Below are 21,984 nucleotides of genomic sequence, written 5' to 3' on the forward strand. Positions count from 1 at the left end.
AATCGGTTGAATACTTCGGGTGCTATGGTGCGCTCCAGCCACTTCAGATGGTGCTATATACTATTTTCTCAGGAAGTATGGACTTGCCACTGAAAAAACTTGCACCCCCTCGTAAAGGGGGGCAGAAAATACAAGTTGTCACAACAAAAATCAAAGCGATTCGAGAGGAGGTAATAAACTGAACATATCTGATTTTTTTGTGGGAGGTTCCCGTAGTAGTGGACAGATAGAATGTTCAAAGTATGGACCAAATCGGTTACTCCCTTCAAGAGTTATCGTGCGCACAAATTTCCGAACATTTTTAACTTTTATGGGGGAGGTACCCGAAGGAGTGGACCGATATGATCCATCTTCGAACTTGTGCTAAATTTTAAAAAATATTACGATCGACACATTTTAGACCAAATCGGTTGATCAATTCGAGTGCGCTCCAGCAACTACAGATGGTGCCATAGGGATTTTTACAAACTTCAAGCTATGTTTTCAGGAAGTATGGACTTGTCCCTGAAAAAAACTTGCACCATCGTAAAAGGGACTGTGAATATAAGTTGTCACAACAAGAATTAAAGCGAAACGAGAGGAGGTCTTAAACTGAACATATCCGATTTTTTTGTGGGAGGTACCCGTAGGAGTGGACCGATAGAGCCCATGTTAAAACCTCATCTATATCTGGTAGAAATTTCACAATATTCAAAGTATTGACCAAATTGGTCACTCCCTTCAAGAGTTATCGTGCGCACAATTTTTCCGAACATTTTTAACTTTTGTGGGATGGTACCCGAAGGAGTGGACCGATATGATCCATCTTCGAACTTGTGCTAAGTTTAAAAAAATATTACGATCGACACATTTTAGACCAAATTGGTTGATCAGTTCGAGTGCTAAATTGCGTTCCAGCCACTACACATGGTGCCATAGGGATTTTTACAACATTCGAGCTGTTTTTTCAGGAGGTATGGACTTACCCCTTAAAAAACTTGTATCGTCGTAAGGGGGCAGTGGATACAAGTTGTCATAACAAAAATCAAAGCGATTTGAGAGGAGGTCTTAAACATAACTTATCGGAAATTTTGTGTGGGAGGTACCCGAAGGAGTGGGTCGATAGAGTCCATATTGAAACCTCATTTATATCTGGTAGAAATTTCACGATCGGTTACTTTCTTCAAGAGTTATCGTGCGCATAAATTTTCCGAACATTTTTGAACTTTTGTGGGGGAGTTACCCGAAGGAGTGGACCGATATGACCCATCTTCGAACCTAAACTAAGTTTGGACAAAAAATTACGACAGCCAAATTTTGGACCGAATCGGTTAATCCTTCGAGAGTTATCGTGCGCACCTGCCAGACAGATAGACGGACGGACATGGCTAAATCGACTCCAAATTGTCTGAAACGGATTTCGTCCAAACATATTTCGGGTCTAAAACCATTATTTCGATGAGACACATTTTGCCCGTTAGCATAAATTCTGAGGGTATAAAAACCAAAGAATCGTCAACTTTTAAAACTTTGCACAAGTTCTGAAATGTTTTTAGCTTGGATACGAAAATTTTGCTCCATATTTCTTAAAAAAAAAAAAACACACAAACCAAAAATGTAAGGTCTGTTCCAGTACTGCAAGAATCTACTAATTTTTACTATTTTTTCGATAACATAAAGGAAAAAATGTTATCGTAGCAAAAAATAGTAGCTTCTTGCAGGTTCTGGAACAGAGCATTAAAGTCCGTACACAAATTATAGAATAAGGCTCTCAAAGTTCTCTAAAATTTACCACGGTTATTTACCTAGTGGGAGCTTGATAGAAATGTAATAGAGACTAAATCGTCTTTGGCAGAAATTTTCTGGTGTAATTTTTATTTCTTTTTGCTATTTTTTGTTTGTTTCATTTTTTTACTGAAACAACTAATTTCTTAATCAAGAAAATTTGGCATTGTTCGGCAAGGGGTAAGACAGGAAAGACAATAAACTTTTTAAGAAAAACATCAAGCTTCCACTCGAAATATAAGATTGCCAATGAAACTATCTCATTGAAAACTTTGTAAACAGAGTTGTTTGGGTATCAAAGAAAACTTCTCAATGAGATTGTGTCTGTTGTTACTCTTATATTTCGCGCGGACGATTGATATTTGGGTATAAAAAGTTTTTTTTTTTTTTTTGAAAATGTTATTGAAAAATAACCTCATAATTGGTACGTTTCTTTACTTTTGAAAATGGGAGATCCGGCAAAAGTAGTAAAATGCTCCCATATGAATTGTATGGTGTTTGAAGTAAAGGAACGCTTTTCGAGTAAAAAGTGGTAAAACTTGAAGATTCTTGCACGTAAAGGAACAGAGCTAATATATGCGTATTTGCCAATAAAAATCAAATTAAAAGTCGTTCATGTTTATTAGGGTTTAATCATGGCACAATCATACATGGTAACCGCATCAGTCCAGCTGATGTACCGCGAGTTGTCAAAAAGTTGTTGCAATTGCAAACACAAAAAATAAAAGCAAAACTTTAAATGAAAATTTGTTAGTTTTTGATGGATTTTTGTAATAATGCATTTATTAATACCTGTCTAATGAAATTTTGTTGAAAAAAATTATGTAAATCGTTTTTGTTAGGAAAACACTTTTGACATTTCACAGTACTGAACTGGTTTTTGTTGTAGTTGTTGGCTGATGCATCTACCTTGCTAATTGTGCCATGGGTTTAATAAACGACAAGAAATAACGTTCCATAAGATATTATTTTTATCCACAGCCACTTTATCATCTGCATCTCTGCACAAGTTAGTGTGAAACATTGACCGGTGAACATTTTATTTTATTTATTTATTTATTTATAAATAAATCTGTGTGTAACATACATTTAAATACTGATAATATTTACCACAAGGGAAAACACAAACATACTTTGAAAAAATAACCCATATATGCGATGATTTACTAAAGTCTTTACTTATCACTCAAATGAAATATAAAATGTTGTCAGAAATTATAACACTGTCATACAAGTCTTTAATAATCTAATTACTTAAAATATTTAACTGACACTTCGCAATAACAGTGTTGGGAATTTTGCGTTTTTCTTGTTTTTCTACAACAATCATATTATCATTGGGTGTTAGTATGAATCATTCAGAATAACCCTCACTGTTACCCAGTTGGAAGTTGTCTGCTATGTGTCTTCAAAGTTGTCTCCAATCCATTGAAGACGGTTCGATGACAGCCCTTTGCGATCATCGACGACATTTTCACACAAATGTCGCAAAACTCGTGCACCACTAGTTGAGCGACAAGGTAAGCGAAATTATCTTCACGGACGATAGAATGAACATTAACTTGTACCAAGGCAAAATGCAAGACATTTTCGTTCAGAATGTCACGCATCGCGCATGGAAGAGTGACAAATTCGGTGACACCGCCTTGCTTAAAGACAATTTTGAAATTTTTCGTTGATGAAATGGTCATCGCAGATTCAATTTCCAACTGGGTATAAGTTCGATCGATGCATATAACACTTTAAAATTTACAATCATACAAAGAATTCGAATGCATTCAATAGGCCATTAAATCACTTCAATGTGTGTCAAAATTTATCAAGAAATGCTTTGTAGAATTAAATAAAAAGGCGATAACAATTACTTTTAGATTGCTTATATAGTCTACTGAAAACAACACAACAAAAAATAATTAATTTCAATATATTCTATTGACATTATTTGATAAAGTATTTTGAAAGTTTTAGACACACCGTACCGCTTTAAATAATATCGCTCATTTACTCATGACACATCTCAAAAAAGGCAATTTCGAGAAAAATGCGTTTTAAGTTGGCGATTGAAATTTGACTTCCCCACTAAAAAAAACACAAAAACTAGTAATTTTGCAAACAGCTAGCGAGATATTAGTGCTAAATTTCCGTGCAAGATCAAGCATGATTTGTTTAAGTGCTTCAGAAACTCAAAAAACTTTTGTAGTGAATTATGCGAAACGCGTAGTAAATTAGCTGTAACTCGTCGAGTTTTAGAGATATCAGTACGAAAATTTGATACAAGATAAAGTAGAAGTCGTAGAAAAAATAGAAATTGCTTACACTCTTTGAGTAAATGAGCGATATGTTCAAAGATATAAAAACATAAAGATAGGACAACTCAATTGTTATTAATTGTTTATATGTAGATAGAGCTGTTACGATATAACAATGTTGTAATACATTGTTAAGCTATTTTAACCGCTAAGACAACATTTAATGAACTGGAATATGCTATGTATCAAGTTCGAATATGGGTACATATATATATAGCGTAGTCCAGTCAAAATAGCCACGTGTATAAGGGGGAAATAGCAAACAATTCTCACAAAGCTGAATTTTGGTGGAAAGCTAGGGCTGCAACGTCCTAAAAGTCCTTATCGATCCCATGTGTGCAAACGAAGTTATTCAGGGTCGAAGGTACATTTTTGTGGCCTTATTCGGTTATTTGATTTTTCTCAAAAACGGTAAGACCTATTAGAAATAGTTTAAAGTAAAAGTTGAAGGAGTCACCATTCTTGAGATATCATGATATAAGTGTCAAATTACACATGTGAAGAAGTAAGCCGCATAAGAACATCATGAGGCGGACCGGTTAAAATAACAACGTCATGTTAGGTATTTCCAAAAGCTTTCAAACGATACCCTCTTTGCAGTAATCGGTTCAGTAGAACCGGGTCTAACCCGATTTTAAATTTGGCCTTTCGGGTCAAACAACCGGCGAAGCGGATCCGCTGCCCATGTCCGTAATCTGCGCAACAAACCTTACCGTTTGACAAAAATTGGGCTGTGGGTTAAATGGGCTATTTTTGCATAAAATGACTCTAACACAGAATAACTCCACTAAACACGCTCCGATTTTTTTGGATTTTTTCAAAGATAGGTATAATTTTGCTCTTCAAGGAAACATATATTTTTTGGAGGGACAGGCCCGGTTACTCCGGTTATTTAAGCCATTTCACCTGAATATGTGCGCATTTTCCTTATAAGTTCAGAAAAATTATGTTTTCCTTCTAGGGAAAATATTATAAAGACCAAACTTGTAGAGAATTTTTCTGTCTACAATATATGCTCTAGTCACTTTTTGATTAGAAAACTTAAAAAAATCCTAAATTTTGACCTCTGACCCCGAGTATGTTCCCACAAAAAAAAAAAAAAAAATCATGAACAAATAATGTGTTTTTATAATACTTGTTGGTAGTCGTAACTACTTACAAAACCCCCTACTAACCCATTATTTTAACAAGGGCATGTCGCAGTGAATAACTGGTTATTCTATAACCACTAGAATAACTAGTTATTTTATGGTCACTAGAAGTTGAAAAATATGCTAAAAACAAATGTTCTATTTATACCCTACACCACTATGTGGAAAGGGTATTATAAGTTTGTTTTGGTAAAAATTCATGTAACACCGCGAAATATTCGTCGGAGTGGTATACCAATCTTCATATCTCGGCGAGATAAAGCGATTTTGAGATGTGTGTCCGTCTGTCCATTATAAATTGTAATCAAACTCCAGGCCGCAATTATGGACCGATCGTCACGAAATTTTGCATGGAGGTCGGTTTCAGACCAGAATAGATCCCTATTTTTTTGGAGATGATCGTGAAATATTTAGCGGGTGAAATGGACCAAAAACATAATTTTTATCCAGTTTTGTAGCGGCTCTGTAGGTCGCAATATTAGTCTGATCAATGGTAAGAGTATATGACAAAGAAGTAGCTTGCAAATAGACCACAACTTTTGTGTGAAAACTGTGAAAATTTTTAATATACAGCTTATATCTTTCTTCCTGAAAGACACATTCTTTCCTCGTGAGTTATATTTGGAAGATGATCCTTGACCTTTGCACTGATGTCGATTACGTTGATGTACGTGTTCAGATAACAGAGCTACAGCCTAATATATCCAGTTTTTTGTTTGTTGTGTAGTAATTAACACTCTAGAGGTCGCAATTATAGCTCAATAGTCACGAAATTTTGCACGAGGTAAGAGTTTAGGTAGAAGAAAATGCCTATAATTTTGCATGATGATCTGATATTATTTAGCTGGTGACATAGACCATTACTTTTATATGAAAAATATACAAATTTTATTGTTGGTCCATATTTCCATATTCCTGGAGGACATATACCGGCAAATTAGTCTACATATGGAATAATAACTACTGACCTTTCCCCTGATGCAAATTGCAATAATGTGTCTGCTAGATAACGGGCCTACTGCCTAATATATAATGTGTTTTGTGTAGAGAACCACAATTTCCTCCCATGCTACAAATTGTCTCTATCATGACAGAGAAATTTTCAGTTCAGTTGTCAAATTGGATTTTTTTATACAAATATTGCAACATGGGTTCGCCTCGCCACCTATTTTATACCTCAGGATTTAGGGTAAAGGGGATACAAACAAAATACAACCAAATATGTGTCTCATCGAAATATTGGTTTTAGACCCCAAGTATGTTTGGACGAAATTCGTTTCAGACAATTTGGAGTCTATTTAGCCCTGTCCGTTCATCTGTCTCTTTTAATGTCTAGCTGGCTGGTGCGCACGATAACTCTCGAACGGATCTACCGATTAGAACCAAATTTTATACTTCGTAATATTTTGCCCAAACTTTGTTTAAGTTCGAATGTAGGCTATGTCGGTCCACACCTCCCCAAAAAAGTTCAAAAGTGTTTTCGAAAAATTGTGTGAACGAAAACTGGCGAAGTGAGTAATCGATTTGCTCCAAACTTTCCATATATTATTCCCTTCAGAAGGTTCTTTTCACGGTCCCTATTCTGGTCCCTTTTCCGGGGTAAGTAATACTTCCTGAGATAATAGTCCAGAAGTTCTAAAAACCCCTGCCGGCTCCAATTAAAATTAAAAATCTGAAAAAAAAAATTCTCAATCTTTTCCAAAACACAGAAGTTAGCTTACTGAAATTGAGTTGGTATAGCCCCATATTACGATACCTACAGATTCCACGTATTTTGAAGCAAATTCGTTTTATAAAATAAATATATTTTTATAGGGCAGAGGCTGAGGGTATATCACCGTTAGCGCATCTGACTTATACTATCTTCTTTGGTGTGCAATTGAATATGAATAATTTTGGGATTTATAAATTTGTTTGGATGCAAAATATTTGAATTTCTGTTCATTGTTAGTTATTTCTACCGGTATAAAATATATTTTTGATATCACAATATATGTCCACATTGAACTATTTTCGAAGCATATGTGAGGTACAAGTGCACAATTTTTGGACGATAGATAGATCTTCATTAAACTCGCAAATTTCCCAATTATCAAATATACCAAATTGCATGGTATATATATTTATTTATTTACTAGCAGACCCCGGTCCGCGTTGCTGGCCCGTCGTAATGAGTTTTAATTCAAAAGTAGGTATTTTCTACCTCACTTCTTCGGTCCATTGTCAAACCGAGAAGGATTTTAAATGTATCAACAGATTTTGTCTGTAACCTTTCTTTTCTCTTACGGACTTTGTCGGATTTTTCGCCAATTTGTGCCTTTTAGGATTTATTATCGTCCATGTCACTGTCTTTATCCTAAAGCGATCTAATAATAAAAGTTAAAAAAATGATTAAATCGAATTCTCCCGCTTATTTAGGCCTATATGTTTTAGCTTTTCATGGCTGATGGACCGTTGAACCTCACCATTTAAGTACATTTGTAAATATATAGTTTTTCTTGATCGGGGGACAACCACCGTTGTCTCGAAAACTAATTTGCAGCCTGATGCACTCATAAGTTTAACAAATACACCGATTATAAAATAATAGGCCCCGAAATTCGTCTACAAATATATATGTATATATATATATATTTGGACCACGGGACATTCCTGAAAATTAGGTTCAGTAGCTTTGGAAAAATAATGTTTTGAAAAGAGTGGGCGTGGTCATCAGTTTTCAAGATATTACATATTAAAAAAGTGGGCCCCGTCCGGTCCTAAGATGCACACAACTTCATTGCCTACCAAAATGAATGCTGAAACCGATATAATCATAAGTTTGGCTTATACATATAGCGTTAACAGAAAGGCATGGGGAAGGTACCCCACATAACAACGGCAAACATTGAGCTTTTGCTGCAAATTTTATGGAAATTTCTTCAGTAGTATTGGAGTTATGACATACTAAAAAAAACAGGCTTGGTCGATCCTATAGGCCCCAAAGAAGTACCTAGATTGTAGATTAATCCGTAAATTTTTATTCCGATACATACATAATTTTTGAAAATATAACGTTTTTTTAAAAAATATCGCATAGGGGAGGTACCCCGCCTTTTCTGGAATTCAATAAAATATGTAACCTGTTTTCGGGGGCGTGGTAAACTTTTCTTTCCAAAAAACCCAAGTTGGGTTATGACAGCATTTGATTTTTATTCATAAAGATAAGGCGTTTTTTTTAATATGCCCTCTTCAAATTTCAAGAAAATATGCCCGTACATTCCCTGACATTTTCACGAATATCGGTTCAGTAGTTTTGTAGATGTAACATATTTTAAAAAGTGGGTATGGTCAAGTCTTTGGTTCCTAAAAAAGTAGGTAAGGTCGGAGACACAACCACAATTGTCTCGCAAATTAACTTCCAAATAGATACATTCGTAATTATTGTAAATATAACATTTTTAAAAAAGTAGGGTATAGGGGAAGTTCCCCGCCCTTTCCGAAATTCAACTGATTTTGTAGCCTATTTCAAGCGGGGACCATCTCTGTACATTCCCTAGCAATTTCAAGAAAATCGGTTCAGTAGTTTTTTTGAAATGATAAACATAGAAAATTGAAAAAATTGGGCGTAAAAGTGATCATGGTCAAATTTTCTTTGCATAAAAACCCAGGTCGAAAATCGGTCCAGTCGTTCTCAACTGATGCCATTATCAACGAACGATATTTGATTTTTATTTATAAAGATTTAAAAGTTTAGACAAATCGCGATGTTCTTGAAAATCCCCTGTAGATATAACCCAATTAGAAAGTGAGCGTGGTCGGATCTTAAGTCACAAAATAAGTACGTAAGGTTGGATACACAATCGCCATTGACTCGCAAATAAATTCCCAAACCGATACATTCGTATTTGTTGCAAAAATTGCATTTTTACAAAAATAGGGCATAGGGGAGGTACCCGCCCGATCCGAAAGTCAAAAAATATGTAGCCTATTCTTATCGGGGACCAACCCTGTACATTCGCTGAAAGTTTCAGGAAAATCGATTTAGTAGTTTCGTAGATATAACATATTTAAAATTGACTCGGAAATTAATTTTCAAGGCGATACATTTGTAATTGTTGCAAATATTGCATTTTTACAAAAATAGGGCATAGGGGAGGTACCCCGCCCGATCCGAAATTCAACCAAATATGTAGCCTCTTTCAACCGGGGGCCATCACTTTACGTTCCCTGCAAATTTCAGAAAAATCTATTGAGTAGTTCCGTAGATATAACATATTTATAAAAGTGGGCGGAAAAGTGGGCGTGGCCAATTTTTTCTTTGCATAAAAACCTAAACTGGACTATGACTAACATTTCCACAAAAAATTATCCAAATCGCTCTAGCCGTTTTCAACTGATTCAATTACCAACAAACGACAATTGAGTTTTATATATAAAGATTTTAGGTGTATTCCAAAAAGGAACCTGATATTCAAAGACAATTTGAAGATGTAGCAGGATGGGCTAATCAATTTGAATTTTCCAATTTTCGAATATTTTTTAGAAATGTATAATTTATATATTTTTCCACAAATATCCCAGTAAAGACAAGGGAGGCTTTTCTTATATCAATTGATTCATATTAAGTTATTGATATGTGACCTAGTTTTTATTGCCGAGTCCGAACGGCGTGTCCTAAGTTGCCACTTTAGAGACGTTTTTCATAGCTGAAATACTCAGGAAATATCGCCAACATTACTAAGGGGTATTTTTCCACCGTAGACAATTTGATGGAATCGAAACCGGGCATTCAGCGTGCAAGGCGGTTGCACATAGCTAATTCCTACAGTTTGTGGTGTAGGGTAGCACATGGTAGGCCCCGTCCGACTATAGCCTTTGCTTACTTGTTTTAGAATAGTCGAGTTTGAATTTGTTTTCAGTTTCAATACACTTCATATTTTTATTTTATTTTGCTCTCTGCTGAATTTGATCATGCGAATTTCTGATTTGTAGTGGAACACACTACACACTGTTCTACGCGTACGAGCATTAAGTGTTGTTTAAACGCTTACATGTACACCACCAACTGTTTTTATATTGTTAACAAAAACTAGCTTGCCGACCCTAAGCGTTGAGCGCACAATTTGTCGGACACACACGCTCTGTGCCACCGTAATCATTACTAAGTAAGTACTTTTACCTTGTCACATTACATTGTAGTGGATAACATAATGACTAACGGAACCGAATTTTTGTTGGGTTGGACGAAATCCGTTTAAGTGAATTTGGAATCGATTTAACCTTTTTGGTCTAGCTGCCTGTATTGCGGACTGGTGCGCAATATAACTCTAGAACGCGTCAACCAATTCGGTGCAAATTTATTTGCCCAAACATAGATAAAGTTCGAAGATGGGCTATAAAAATCCACACATTTGGGTAAATGGTGAACACAATAGCTTTGATTCCAATTTTGTCCATTGTAATATTTATTCTAAGTCAGATTCGAATATGGACCATATCTGTCTAATTCTTCGTGTACCTCCCCCCACAAAATCTTCCGTGGTACCCATTACGACGATAAAATTTCGGGTGCAGGTCCCTATTTCCTGAGATAATTATCCAAAAGCTCTGAAACCCCCCTGTCGACATCCACTAAAATGACTGACTTACGTATTGAGTATCGAATTTGGCCAAAACTTTGCACATTGTACAATTTTCGTGGGCAAGTCCATGCTTCCTGCAAAATGATCTATAAGCTCCAAAAACAAAAAACTAAAAACACAAAAAAAAAATGGTGAAATTACTGAACTTTGTACATCGTAATATTTCTGTTACGCACGTCCGTCTTGCACTCAGACTGTCTGCGGTTCAATCCCTGACCAGAGCATCAACATTTTCGACCGCAAAAAATACTCTCAGTGTAATGCTGGCTTACATTTCCGGAGTATTTCAGCCATGAAAAACTTCTTTGCAATTGGTGTCGAAAGACACCCCATTCGGTCTCGTCGATAAAAAATATTTATTGAGCTAATATGAATCGTCATATACTATTGTCCCTTCGGGAATGTTGTGGGAACATATGTATGTATGTTGGGTTTCATTCAAGTGTTTGTGGATGTAATCAAAATTCATTCAATGACATATTCTCCGATTGATTCTGTGGCATTTTGATCATCGCCACTGTTGGACACCAACAACTTTCTTTCTACAACCATAGCACGCTATCTGCATTTGTTACCATATTACCTTGCTCGTCTCTACAGAAGAATGTTCCTGCACCCATGTACATTTCGAATTTTCACATTTCCGTTTTAGGACCTTTTTTGTGCCAATAATGTATTTTCAGAAAATACACTTTCTTTTCTAGCACTAATAATTTTATATTTTTTCAGGTATTTTGGTGTCATCATATCTTTGGGGTTACCTGTGTGATATCTATGGACGTAAACCGATTTTAATGTACACCACATTAATTGGCAATGCGGTCTCGTTAGCATCAATATTTGTGCCAAACTTTTGGCTATTTGTTTTTCTGCGGTTTGTTGTGGGAATATTGTAAGTATGAAATTCCACAATATCCAATCAAATTCACGTTCAAATTCTTTCTAATTTATCCCTCTTTTTGTAGTATTGCCGGAGCATCATCTACCACCTATGCATATTTGGGTGAATTTGTAACGTTACGCCATCGACCAGTTGTTATCAACTTCACCAGTATGTTTGTTGCCTTGGCAATGACTTATGTGCCGGCAATTGCCTGGTTGGTACTATCTATGGAATGGTCTTTGGATATAAGCGATACATTTGCTTTTCGTCCCTGGCGTCTGTTGACCGTATTTAACATTTTGCCCGGCTTCATTGCAATTCTTATTATGATCAAATTACCCGACAGTCCGAGAATTCTAATGACAAATCGTAAACAAGATGAAGCATTTGAGGCCACGAATTGGATTGCAAAATTCAATACTGGAAAATCGTTGGCTGATTTTAATATTTATGAAATTTACGATGAAAATCCAACGGAAAATGACAAATTACTACAAACATCAAAATCATTGTAAGTAGATGGACATACATACATCTGGAGGATTTATTTTAATTTAATCATTTTAATTTTTTTGAAATTTTGTACAGTGTCCAAATCATGAAACATTTGTGGATTGATACAAAACCCTTGTTCAGAAAACCTCATTTGCTGAATTTTGTCACATGCTGTGTTGTTATGTGTGGTGTATTCTTTGTGTAAGTAAAATCAAATATGTTTTCAATTCATGTATTAAAAATAATTTATATATTCTTTGTCTCTCTTATAGCAATTCCGGCATGGGTCTTTGGTATCCAACAATTCAAAATCGTTTAGGCTCCGTTGAAGGTGACAACATGATGACAATATGTCAAGTTATTGATGCCTCAATGGAACAACAAAATACCAATTCAACAGAAAATGTAAGTATTTGATTTTATTTTACCTTTTTTTGGTATAAATCAAGATCTACATCTGTAGTGCGATTCTCTAACTAATTTTTTGAGTTACCGACAATTGTCGGTAAGTTAGCGACGAACAAAAATCAGTCGTAAAGTTCTACCGATTGGAGGACTGTTGTCAACTTTTATTTGAAATTTTCATTCATAGTTTTGCGTTTTAATTTTACCGATTTTTGTCGGTAACTAAAAAAATGAGTTAGAGAATCGCACTACAGGTCGGCCGGTTAGACTACTTTTGATATAATACATTTTACATTGTTGGGATGTGATTTTATTTGAAAATTTTGCCTATTAGGACGAACATCATATTTAATAATAATTTTAATTAAATTCTCGTTGGAATCGAGCTTAATGACCGATAATTTTTGCAAGTGAAAAAAGAAAGCCGAAGATTCGAACCAACACAACGACCATTATCTGACCGGTTTCGCCTTTGGTAGCGGCTTATCAGACATATCATATCTGTCATCGAGCTTTTTCTTCTTTCATCTTTTGTTTGTATTTCAAATTACAATAATAACATTGTTATTGTTAGCAGGCATAATTGTCAGCTGGGATTATTGTGTGACCATATATCAGAGGCGCGCTTCTTTGCAAAGACATTTGCTTCTCTCTCACTTACAGTGTAAGTGAATGAAAACAAACAATAAAAATCATACTAAAACATTGATGGAAATTCTTGGGCGACGCTGCCTTATATTCACCTTAGTATAAGTAGTGTTGTGACAAAGCCTTGCTAAGTTCCAATCTACATAACTATTGTGCGATATATTTAATTTACTTGTTTCTCTCTCTCTCTATTATTAGGTTTGTGATGACACGATAACAAGAAAATCCTACATTGATTCAATAACCTTCGGCTTGGTGTATTTAGGTGCCTACTTTGTTTTGGGTTCGATAATAAATCCATTGGGTCGTAAACGTACCATCATCTTGTTATTGATTGTATCGGCCATTTGTGGTGTTATTTTACATTGGATAAAGGAACCCATTGCTATTGTGGCAAGTTTCATCATGTTTGTTATGTTGCCTGGCCTTTGTGTTTCGATTTTGAGCGGAGCAGTAGTGGACTTGGTACCAACAAGTTTAAGGTGAGTATACTAAAGATCTAAACTTTTAAAACTACTGAAATCGGGGTGATTTTTATGTGACTATTGTTAAAAAAACGATAAGTTCGGCCCGAATTTGAAGCAAAATGGAATATTTAGTTTTCTCTTATATTATGAAAGTGCTAAGCTCCTACGCCACGGTATCCTTATGAAATTATTGTATATCCACATTTCGGTCCGAAAATCTGACAAAGAGGCAATAAAGTATAAAATTTCCAAATTTCAGGCGGTACCGTTACATAGTGGCTATATTAAATCGACAATCTGTACAGACAATTCTCTATAAGAATATTTTATACCCTAGGGAAAATAAATAAAAAAATTCAGGGGTTTCTGTTTGATAATGTAACAAAAGCTTTGAAAATATCGAAAATAGGGAGGCACCGTTCTATGGGGGTTATATCAAAACGTATGCAATTTTCTGGGGGAAAATTCAGTGTTCTCCGCGAAGACTTAATAAGAAATGCCAGCCATTTCGGTGTGATAATGAGGCTAAAACTTTAAAAATACCGTGGGGCCTATATACACATTGCGGGCTTTATGTTGATTTCACAGACCGACGAACGGACAGATGGACATCGTTATTTCGGCTTGAAATTTTATGCTGATTAAAAATATATATACACTCCGGTTCATCTGAATAGAACCAGCCAATATTTGTCTACAAATACCGTTTTATCTGACGAAAGGAGAGGAATTGTAAATTATAATTTTGTGGACATGTAGGATATAGTAGCCGATATTTTCAATACCTAACATGTTTCACATATGCGTCATAACGGTACTTGTTACTCGCTTTATTAAAAAATGTCAAAATATTAGCATTTTTAATGGTTCACCAGGATAGAACCACCCTAATAATTTTCACAAATCCTTTGTTAGATGTGGTAAACTTTAACAAAAAACTATTTATAATTATAAATAAATGCCGTGAGTGTTAATTGCTATCAAATATTGTGCAAAAATTTGTATTAGGGTCTTGAAATTTGATGAAAATCGATGCTTAGAGCTCCAAAAAATATTTTTATGATGAAATCGGTAGAAAACAATTATAAAGACAAAATTTTATACTGAATTATGTTCAAAATTGTCTATACTACAATAAAATTACAAAAAAGTCACATTTGATAGGTTTATGAGTCCTAAACAGAGGAAATATGGTATAGATAATTCAAAATTCTACCTTTCCAATCCAAAATTTGATTTTTTATCTAAAGAAAGTGAATGCAAATCGATGGGTTCCACCCAGTTTCGTTGGCTGTGGACATCTACAGGTCCAAAAAATAAAGAAAATTCCACCACCGAACGCTCCATGTCACAAATATTGGTTGGTTCTATTCAGATGAACCGGAGTGTACATTATTGGTCCTCCGACGAATATTTCGATGCTTTACAAACGAAATGGCAAATGTAATTATACCCTCCCTTTTATGGTGGAAGATATAATAATCTGAGGAATAGATTCCCTATTTTTAAATTAAAATGCCTTTCCGTAGGTGAAGTTTCCACCGAGATATCAAGGCGTTTGTGGGAGAGAGACCCAAACAAAGCAACAAGGCAAATTGAACAGGTAGTGCTATCTACAAATTCTGAATATGTTATGTCAAAATTTTCTTTTTATACCCTCCACCATAGGATGGGGGTATATTAAGTTTGTCACTACGTTTGTAACTACTCGAAATAATCATTGTAGACCCCACAAAGTATATATATTCTTGATCAGCGTGCAATTCTACATCGATATAGCCATGTCCGTCCGTCTGTCCGTCTGTCTGTCTGTCCGTCTGTGGAAATCACTCTAGCGTACGAACGGATTGACGTAGGTTGATGAAATTTTGGGAAAATATGTTATATTTACGTAGGACTTTTGGTATTGAAAGCGGGCTATGTAGGTCCACGCTTTCGTATAGCCCCCATACAAAATGACGCGTGACGCGTCGTCGTTTTAAGGAATTTTTAAGATATTTGGCCCATTTTACCACCGAATTGGTTGTAATTTGGTACTTTGTGTCTCCAGAGGCCAAAAAATATTCCTACCAAAGTTAGGTTATATAGGTCCACGTTTTGGTATAGCCCCCATATAAGGCCACATATAAAGTACGCGTCATTTTAATATATTTTGAATGTATTAGACCCATTTGACCACAGAATTGGTTGTAAATTGGTACATTGTGTCTTCAGAGGCCAGAAAACATTCCTACTAAAGTTGGGTTATATAGGTCCACGTTTTGGTATAGCCCCCACATAAGGCCCCTTATAAAGTACGCGTCATTTTAATATATTTTGAATGTATTAGACCCATTTGACCAAAGAAACGGTTGAAACTTTGTATTTCGTGTTTCCAGAGGCTATGAAACATTTCAACTATAAAATGTTTATATAGGTCCACGTGTTGATATAGCCCCCATAATACAATATCTCCCGATTTTCGATATTTTGAACGTTTTAGCCTCATTATCACACCGATATGGCTGAAATTTGGTATTTAGTCTTCTTAAGGCGTATAAAACTTTCCCCCAGAAATTTGTAGGTATAGGTCCACGCCATCATATAGCCCCCATAGAACGGTACCTTCCGAATTTCGGTATTTTGAAGGATGTGGCCACATTAATCCACCGAAATGGCTGAAATTTGTGGTGGAGGGTATAAAAAGTTCGGCCCGACCGAACTTAACGCTTTTCTTACTTGTTGTTGTTGGGAACACTAGTTGGGGACACTTCATATTCCAACAGTTGCACTGTTTTTGAGGCAAAAATTAATAGCTATTTATAAATTTGTAATGCTTTATATGCAAAAGTTAGCTAAAACAAAGTACTACACAGTATAATTCGGATATAGCGAATTTTTCTTAATATTTGTACTAAAATTCAACTTCATGACTATAACAAACAAAAATTTTCACCCCGCGAGTAGAATTTTTTACAATTTACTAGGATTTAAAGGCCCGCTTTTAAGCACAAGCGGATAGCGACGAATTTAAGCGCTGTTCAAATATTTTAATATATGATATTTAAAAGTAACCTTTAATAAGAATTTTACAGATGAACACGTTTATAACGAACACCGGAAATAACGAACAAATTTTTTTGTTCCTACCCTCAATTCTCATTTCACCATTTTAATTCGTTCCAACCCAATGAACGTGGTTAAAACAAACCAGTAAGGAAAGGATCAAAGTCGGGCGGGGCCGACTATATGATACCCTACACCACTGTGAATATGTAAAATATAAATCGGAGCTATATCCAGATCTAAACCGATTTTGATATAATTTGGCACATTTATTTCCAGACCTAATTCAGTCACACATTCCAAATATCATTGAAATCCGACTTATATAGCGTGTTTGGAGCAGCAAATACGCGAAATCGGCCGAAAATATATATCGGTGCTATATCCAAATCTGAACCGATTTCGATATAATTTGGCACATTTATTTCTAGACTGAATTCAGTCGCACATTCCAAATTTCACCGAAATCGGAAATATATAGCGTGTTTGGTACAGAAAATACGTGAAATCGGCCGAAAATATATATGGGAGCTATGTCCAAATCTGAACCGATTTCGATATAATTTGGCACACTTATTTCTATACCAAATTCAGTCAAACATTCCAAATTTCATTAAAATCGGACGTATATAGCGTGATTGGTACATCACATACGAGAAATCGGGCGAACATATATATGGGAGCTATATCCAAATCTGAACCGATTTCGATATAATTTGGCACATATATTTTTAGACCAAATTCAGTCACACATTCCAAATTTCATCAAAATCGGACATATATAGCGTGTGTGTTACAGAAAATACGTGAAATCGGCCGAAAATATATATGGGGGCTATACCAAAACTTGGACCGATATAGCCCATCTTCGAACTTGATCTTCCGACGGCTAAAAAAATGGTATTCCCCAATTTTCAGCGAAATCGGTCAACAAATGCGACCTGTACGTTGCGAACGGACGGACGGACGGACGGACGGACATGCATAAATCGACTCAGAAAGTGATTCTATGTATATCCCTAGAAGGAACTATGGGTCTATCTCGCTTCCTTTTGTATGTTACATACAAATGCACTAACACATAATACCCCTTACCACATAGTGGTGTAGGGTATAAAAACGGATATAATGAACTAAAATATTGATCCGCCAAAAATTTTTTATAAACATTGATATGTTTAAAATATTAATGTTATTTTTTAAAGGCCCAAATAAATCGCGCATTCATGATTCCTAGTTAGAACGTATTTTAGTTCAAATCGCATGCTTTTTATACCCTCAGCATTTATGCTAACGAGGGTATATACACTTTCATACGGGCAAAATGTGCCTCATCGAAATAATGGTTTTAGACCCCAAGTATGTTTGGACGAAATGTGTTTCAGACAATAAAGAGTCGATTGAGCAATGTCCGTCCGTCTGTCTGTCTGGCTGGAGCGCACGATAACTCTCGAACGGATCAACCGATTCGATCCTAGATTTGGCTTTCGTAATATTTTGTCCAAACTTAGTTAAGTTCGAAGATGGGTTATATCGGTCCACTCCTTCCGGTACCTCCCCCACAAAAGTTCGAAAATGTTCGGAAAATTTGTACGTACAATAACTCTTGAAGGGAGTAACCGATTTGGTCCATACTTCGCAAATCGTGAAATGTCCACCAGACTTAGGTGAGGTTCCAATATGGACTCAATCGGTCCACTCCTTCGGGTACCTCCCACACAATTTGGGATAAGTTCAGTTTAGGACCTGCTCTCGAATCGCTTTAATTTTTATTTCAGCAACTTGTATTCACTGCCTCCCATGCGACGGTATAAGTTTCATCAGGGGCAAGTCCACACTTCCTGAGAAAATAACCTGAAAGTTGCAAAAAACCCCTATGACACCGTGTGAGGTGGTTGGAGCGCAAGATAACTCACGAGGGGATCTGCCGATTCGGTCCAAAATTTGGCCTTAGTAAAATTTTGTCCAAACGTAGTTTAAGTTCGAAGATGAGCCATATCGGTCCACTCCTTCAGTTCCCTCCCCCACAAATGTTCAAAAATGTTCGGAAAAATTGTTCGTACGGTAACTCTTGAAGGGAGTGGCCGAATTGGTCCATACTTTACACACCCTAATATATGTACCAGATATAGATCAGGTTCAAATATGGACTATATTTGTCCACTCCATCCGGTACCTCCCACACAAAATTTCGGATAAGTTCACTTTAAGACCTGATATCGAATCACTTTGATTTTTGTTGAAGCAACTTGCATTCGCTGCCTCAATTACGATGGTCAACGTTTTTTTTCAGGAGCAAGTCCATACTTCTTGACAAATAGCCCGAAGGGTGTAAAAACCCCCTATGGAACCATATGTAGTGGCTGGAGATCCACTTCCATAACGGTCAATGTCGATCCATTCCTTTAAGTATCTCCTCCGCAAAACTTTCGGTCTTTAATCCTAATCAACATTTTTGTCGGTTCATACATCCAATGTTTTTAGAACCCCCTAAATACATACGTTTTTGGGAAAAATTTGTTTCAATATACACAGGCTGAGGGTATATCTCTGTCGGCAAAGCTGACTGATACTTTTTTACTTGTTTTGTTTAATATTTTCTTCACCAAACCAACAATTAAAAAATATTTTTTCTTCAAGGAGGGCACCTTAAAAAATTACATAACTCAAAAAACCCCAAAAAATCGCAACATGGTATATTATGTACGAGTAGCTGATTCAGAACCCTTTGCTGAAGATATTCCCTGTGGCAGAATTTCAGAAAAGTTGGACAATTTTTAAATGTTCATAATATAAAAATAAAACAATTCTTAGGTTGTATCTACAAAATTGTAAAAAAATTATTGGTTGTATCCTATATGACGATTTTTTCCGCTGTAACAAATATTTTGAAGAAAATTATTTCTTAAAACGGAATTTGAATTTAAGTGATAGAGGTACCCCGATGTGTTGTCCGATATAGACCTTCTTGGAACTTGATGTACGTTCGAAAAAAAAATTATGATGTGCAAGGTTTCGCCAAATCGGATACTCTATTCGTAAGATAGCACGCTCATCTGTCCGTTTAGCTGGTGCCGGCAGTTGTAGTGTCATACAGGTCCATTTTTTGGTATAGCCCCCATTTAACAGTACCTCTGGATTTAAGGTTTTAGCTTCATTTTTGGTCCAAACTGGATGTAATTTGACATTTGGGGTTCCCAGCGGTCACAAAATATCTCCTCCAAAACTGTCAACATAGGTCCATATTTCGGGATAACCTCCATAAAACCGTACCTCCCAATTTTGGGTAGTTTGAAGCAATCATTTCGTATTTAGAACATCTCCACCAAAAATTGTGGACATAGGTCCGCTTTTTGGAATAGCTCCAATATAACCGACTTGCAAGTATTTTTAAGTTTTTTTTCGACATTTTCATCCCAAATTCGATTTAATTTGTCAATTCCGGTTCAAAGTGTTCTTCTACACCGAAAACTGTGGACATTGTTCAACTTTTTGGAATATGCACCATATAACGGTATCGCCCGAATTGAAGTATTTTGACGTTTTTAGCTTCATTTTTAGACCAAATTAAATTGGAAAATCGGGAACTATAATTTTTTTAGCCATAGGATGAACGCTATTGCTTTTGGTGAAAATCGGTTCAGATTTGGATATAGCTCCCATATATATTTTCGTCCGATTTCACGTATTTACTGCACCAAACGCGCTATATACGTCTGATTTTGATGAAATTTTGAGTGTGTGACTCAATTCGGTCTAGAAATAAGTGTGCCAAATTATATTGAAATCAGTTCAGATTTAGATATAGCTCCCATATATATTTTCGGCCGATTTAACGTATTTTCTGTACCAAACAAGCTATATACGTCCGATTTTGATGAAATTTAGAACGTGTGACTGAATTCGGTCTAGAAATAAATGTGCCAAATTATATCGAAATTGCTTCAGATTTAGATATAGATTCCATATATATTTTCGCCCGATTTCACGCATTTGCTGCACCCAACACGCTATATACGTCCGAATTTGATGAAATTTGGAATGTTTGACTGAATTCGGTGTGGAATAGAGTGTACAAAATTATATCGAAATCGGTTCAGATTTGTATATAGCTCCCATATATATTTTCAGCCGATTTCACGAATTTTATGTACCAAACACGATATATATGTCCGATTTCAATGAAATTTGGAATGTGTGACTGAATTCGGGCTAGAAATAAATCTGCCAAATTATATCGAAATTAGTCCAGTTTTGGATATAGCTCACATGTATATTATCCGCCGATTTCGCGTATTTGTTGCACCAAACACGCTATATAAGTCCGATTTCAATGATATTTGGAATGTGTTACTGAATTCGGTCTGGAAATAAATGTGCCAAATTATATCGAAATTGCTTCAGATTTAGATATAGATTCCATATATATTTTCGCCCGATTTCACGTATTTGCTGCACCCAACACGCTATATACGTCCGATTTTGATGAAATTTGGAATGTTTGACTGAATTCGGTGTGGAATAGAGTGTACAAAATTATATCGAAATCGGTTCAGATTTGTATATAGCTCCCATATATATTTTCGGCCGATTTCACGAATTTTATGTACCAAACACGATATATATGTCCGATTTCAATGAAATTTGGAATGTGTGACTGAATTCGGGCTAGAAATAAATCTGTCAAATTATATCGAAATTAGTCCAGTTTTGGATATAGCTCACATGTATATTATCCGCCGATTTCGCGTATTTGCTGCACCAAACACGCTATATAAGTCCGATTTCAATGATATTTGGAATGTGTTACTGAATTCGGTCTGGAAATAAATGTACAAAATTATATCGAAATCGGTTAAGATTTGGATATAGCTCCCATATATATTTTACATTTTCACAGTGGTGTAGGGTATCATATAGTCGGCCCCGTCCGACTTTGATCCTTTCCTTACTGGTTTTAAAATGTAAATACAACTTTTCCATTTTTTATATTTGCAGAGGGAAAGCTGTTTGCATTTGCTTGATGTTGGGACGATCGGGTAGTGTTATTGGCAGTAACATTATTGGTATACTTTTGGAGTCGTACTGTAGTATGACATTTGGTGTATTTTATGGTCTAGTTCTGGGTAAGTTCTATTTGTTTCCCAAAATAAATTGTTTTTATAATTACTAAAGAACATATTATTATATTTT

The 21,984-nt window shown here is 35.7% G+C and overlaps 1 protein-coding gene across 2 annotated transcripts in view; it reads left to right on the forward strand.

Moving 5' to 3' along the window:
• The window catches only part of LOC141389708 (synaptic vesicle glycoprotein 2B), a 63,155-nt gene that overhangs the window by 40,204 nt on the left and 967 nt on the right, over positions 1 to 21,984 (forward strand). For both annotated transcript variants that reach the window (XM_073961628.1, XM_073961629.1), the window contains exons 2-7: positions 11,578 to 11,740; positions 11,814 to 12,242; positions 12,320 to 12,427; positions 12,499 to 12,631; positions 13,478 to 13,761; positions 21,790 to 21,917. In XM_073961628.1, the coding sequence (XP_073817729.1) occupies positions 11,578 to 11,740; positions 11,814 to 12,242; positions 12,320 to 12,427; positions 12,499 to 12,631; positions 13,478 to 13,761; positions 21,790 to 21,917 (1,245 nt within the window). The remainder of the gene's footprint in view (positions 1 to 11,577; positions 11,741 to 11,813; positions 12,243 to 12,319; positions 12,428 to 12,498; positions 12,632 to 13,477; positions 13,762 to 21,789; positions 21,918 to 21,984) is intronic.

The sequence above is a fragment of the Musca autumnalis genome, unplaced genomic scaffold, assembly GCF_047663935.1.
Source record: "Musca autumnalis isolate F117 unplaced genomic scaffold, ASM4766393v1 scaffold_1, whole genome shotgun sequence".
In the NCBI taxonomy this organism is placed as follows: domain Eukaryota; kingdom Metazoa; phylum Arthropoda; class Insecta; order Diptera; family Muscidae; genus Musca; species Musca autumnalis.